We start from the raw sequence: 4,004 nt of genomic DNA, 5'->3' as shown, positions 1-4,004 counted from the left end.
AATTTGCTGATAATCTTTTTTCAAACTAAAAAAAAAAAAAAAAAACACCAAACCAAAAAACCCTGACCACGAAGCAAGTACTTCCAGCATGAAAACAGATGCTAAATCATTGCAGAATTACTTAGATCATTTCACATTAATAATGTAACATGGGTGCGCAAGAGAAGACCTAAAGGACAGTGCTGAGAAGGGAGGGTGGCAGGAGAAGGGGGGAGCTGGAGGGGTGGAAGGATTGCATTAAAAGGCCTCTGGAGTGTATACCTCTGCATCTTTTAGAGATCATATACCTGAAGTGAATATCACCAAAATAAAATAAAGGGGTGGGGTGGGGGGGTGGGGGGGGGGAACAATTCAGTTGCTGCCTTTTTTTCCTGTTTTGTTTTAAGGGAGGTGGGGGGGAAGAAAATAAAAAATTAAAAAAAAAATAAAAATCACACGTCTCAAACAACCAAGGACTTTACAAGGCCACAATGAAATTTGCGGATATGTCTGTACAAATCTCCAGACTGCGTGAACCGTCTCTCGCACCACTTGCACCCGTGGGGCTTCTCCCTGGTGTGCACGACTGCGTGGCGGCTGAGGTTGTGGGAATACTGGAAGCTCTTTCCGCACTGGCCGCAGGTGTAGGGCTTCTCCCCCGAGTGAGTCCTCTCGTGCCTCTTTAACGTGTACATGCAAGAGAAAGTCTTTCCGCAGAGGGTACAAGTGGGGACTGACCCGTCGGGGGACAGGCGGGTCCGGGAGCCGTCCTTGTCGCGGAAGTGAGAGCTCAGGTGCAGCTGAAGGATGTGGGGGCTCGGGAACACCTTGCTACAGAGGGGGCAAATGCAGATATGCCCGGGAGGCACGAGGACACCCGAGGAAGAGATGTCTGACGAATCCATGTCGTCCTCGCTTTCGTCTCGCTCTTGATCTATATCCTCCTCTCGGGCATGAGAGCTGCCATTCCCCGCGAACATGTGTCCTAACCCTGTCACTAGGCTTTTGGCTGAATTCCCAAAATGCTGACTCTCCGGACTCCTGGCTTCGCCGTCCTCCTGATCTGACAGCAAGTCTTGTTCATCTTTAACAAGTGGCTCGGTACCCTGCTGCTGGCTGTCGGAAGCCAGCTGTCCAAAGACATAGGAGGGGTGTAAGGAATCTCTCCCCGGCACAGGCTTGAAAGACAAATCCAGCGCGCAGTCCACATCACTCGAAGCCAGGGGATGGTTAACAGACCTTTGGGACAAAGGTCCTGTGGAACTATTGACATTAGCCTTTGTTTTTCCAGCTGCTGCGGCGCACGGTTCTGCCTCTGTCGGCACAGAGCTGACACTTATATGATCAGAGGACCAGGCGGGGTGACTGCTGACCTTTTCTTTGCCTGCTGCTCTCTCGTATTCTGCAACGCTGAATTTTTGTTTGTTTCCTGGGTCAAACTCGTGGACCAGGGGCACTCCAGCGTCTAGAAAATGCTCCGCTTTCTCCAAACTAGCCACCTCATCATTAATCTTCTCTTCCGAACATAATTCTTTATCTTTCAACTTGCCCTTGCAGACTTTCACAATGTCATACATGTGAAGGTAGCTAGCCGCAGCCAGCACATCTTCGACCGGGAGACTGTTGAATTCCAGCTTTCCCTCGTACATGAATTCGAGCAGCAGGCTGAAGGCAGGGGCTGTGACAATGTCACTGTTCAGATGCACAATATCCCTTTTGTCTAACTGGTCCCTGTAGAAAAGATGGAAGTACATACTGCAAGAGGCAAGAACGGCTCTGTGAGCTCTGAATTGAGCTTCTCCAACTAAAACAGTACAGTCACACAGGAAGCCCTGGTGACGCTGCTGACTCAGACACTGCAGCAACTGGCGGCTATGGTCTGGAAACTCCATTCTTCCTTCATAACCTGTTCAAAACAGGAAAAACTTGAATGCTACTGTAAACTAAAGCCTCCTAGCAGCTGTAACAAACAGATCGGCTTTTTGGTAACACAAGCCAAAGAAACAGCCTTGGAGATAACGTTTACTGTTAATTGTCTGTAATAGTTTTATTAAGGGGGGGCGGCGGGGGGTGGGGGGGGGGAAGAGAGAGAAAAAAAACCCAACACAACATGCTTCTCATCCTTTCGCACCTGCTCCGAACAGGAAAAACTTGATTGTAAGTAAACAAAAGCTAGTAAAGCAGCAGCCCCTCCAACCTTTGTTTCTCCCACTAAGCACTTTAATAAAATTAAGAGGAGGAAAGCACATACACATTAAAAAAAAATAAAAGCATAAACTCCCAGGCCGTCTTCCCAGCAACGCTAACTCGGGGCATCTTTTACTAAAGCATATTACCCACGTCACGCACATACACACACGCACATTTAAACTTTATCCTCAGTCGTTATGCACCGAAACACAACAAAACAGTCGCGGCTGGCGCTGGAGAAGCGGCGTTTTTGCAGGGAGGGAGCGGGGTAGGGAGGGAGCGGGGTAGGGAGGGAGCGGGGTAGGGAGGGCGGGCGGGGAGAAGCAGCCCCGGCACCCGCATGCGGAAAGGGGCGGGGGGGGCGGTGTGGGGGTGGGATAAAGGGAAAAAGTTTCCCTTGAAGTTATTAAAAGCCGAGGAAGAAAATAAGCGGCGTAAGGACAGCGAGAGAGCAGGGCTGGGGCTGCAGCCGGCTACCTGCCGCGGCCGGGCGCTTACCTTCCCGCGGGACGCGGCGGAGCCGGCCGCGGGCGCGGAGCCGGGCGGGCAGGAGGGAGCGCGGGCGCGGTGCGTGCGCGAGTGCGAGCGAGGCGCGGCGGGAGGGAGGGAGGCGGGAGGGAGGGAGGGAGGGAGGGAGGGAGGGAGGGAAGGAGGAGTGCTCGGTTTGCTAATTACACCGCAAGCTGGAGAGTCAGCTGCTCTGACTTCACTGCGATGGAAATGCTACCTCCAGCTGTGCGCCTTTTAATGCCATATGTTACTCCAAATCTCGCTACCAGCCAACCACAGCTTGCTGCCTTTTAAAGTTCCAGCAGCCCCATTTATAGCCCGCGATTAAATCCCACAAACTTGCCCCGAGCCCGCCCCCCCCTTCCATACTCCCCCCCACACCCCGGACCCCCGCCCCCCCCCCCCCTCCGCAAAGTTGCTCCCCGCAGCCCTCCCGCCGTGACCTTCGCCAGCGCCCCGTTCCGCGCAGCGCGGGGGGGGAGGGGAGGCACCGCGGAGCCGCTTTTCGGAGCCCGCCCCCCCTCCCCTTTTGCAGCCGCGCTCCCCAACTTTGCAGGGAGGACTTTCCCTTGGCGGGGTGGGGGGGTGGGTTTCGCCCTCCCGGCCGGCTCACCGCGTACTCACCGGCGTGCGGCGGCGGCGGGGCTCAGCGTCCGCATGTGCGCGGCGCTCCGCGGGTGCGGCGCGGGGCCGGCGGCGCGGCGGTGTTGTGGAGCAGGTTGTTAGCCGGCCGCTCTCGCGATACTTTCCCTCCGAGCCGCGGGTGTGTGAGTGTGTGTGAGTGTGAGTGTGTGTGTGCGTGTGTCCCCGTCTGGTGCACACAATAGCCCCCGCCGCCCCGGCCAGCCCCGCCGGCGGCGGCCGGTGTGCGCTGCCGGCTGCGCCCTCCCCCCCTCTCCTCCTCCTTCTCCTCCTCCCTCCCCCTTCCTCCTCCTCCTCCCCTCCCCTCCCGGCCGCTGCATTGGCAGCGCGGCCGTCCCGCTCCCAACTCCGCTGCGCCGCCGCGGAGAGGGCGCGCACGCCCGTCCGCTGCAGCCCGACGTGCCGCGGAGGGCGGAGAGCGGGGCTGCCCGGCGCAGAGCAGGGGCCGCCTCCGCGCCCGCGGAGGGCCGGGGGGAAGCGCGGTAGCGGGAGTTGCGCGGCGCTTGCCCCGCGGCGGGGATGGGGCGAGAGTCGTGGCGCTCCCCAGGCTTTATCTTGAGTTGCGCGTCAGCTGATAAATACCAGATGCCTACGGATTTTTCAAGATGACCTTTCCGATGGTTGATTTGAATTTTAAATTTTAATTAGCTGTAATCCCATCAAAAGTGAGCGCTTTCAGCGGG

General features: G+C 56.7%; 1 protein-coding gene across 1 annotated transcript; it reads right to left on the bottom strand.

Moving 5' to 3' along the window:
- Positions 1 to 413: 413 nt before the first annotated feature.
- ZBTB42 (zinc finger and BTB domain containing 42) lies at positions 414 to 3,440 on the bottom strand. The gene is made up of 2 exons (XM_074821606.1): positions 3,304 to 3,440; positions 414 to 1,885 (listed from the first exon to the last, which is right to left on the bottom strand). Exon 2 carries the CDS (start codon positions 1,869 to 1,871, stop codon positions 441 to 443), a length of 1,431 nt encoding a protein of 476 aa, XP_074677707.1. The 5' UTR covers positions 1,872 to 1,885; positions 3,304 to 3,440; the 3' UTR covers positions 414 to 440.
- Between the last annotated feature and the right edge of the window lie 564 nt (positions 3,441 to 4,004).

The sequence above is a fragment of the Strix aluco genome, chromosome 4, assembly GCF_031877795.1.
Source record: "Strix aluco isolate bStrAlu1 chromosome 4, bStrAlu1.hap1, whole genome shotgun sequence".
NCBI lineage: Eukaryota > Metazoa > Chordata > Aves > Strigiformes > Strigidae > Strix > Strix aluco.
Note: the sequence above shows the minus strand (reverse complement) of the source record. Positions and strands in the feature narration are given on the sequence as shown.

Excerpts from the sequence above, each read along its gene's own strand:
- ZBTB42 (XM_074821606.1), bottom strand. The coding sequence starts at position 1,871 with ATGGAGTTTCCAGACCATAGCCGCCAGTTGCTGCAGTGTCTGAGTCAG.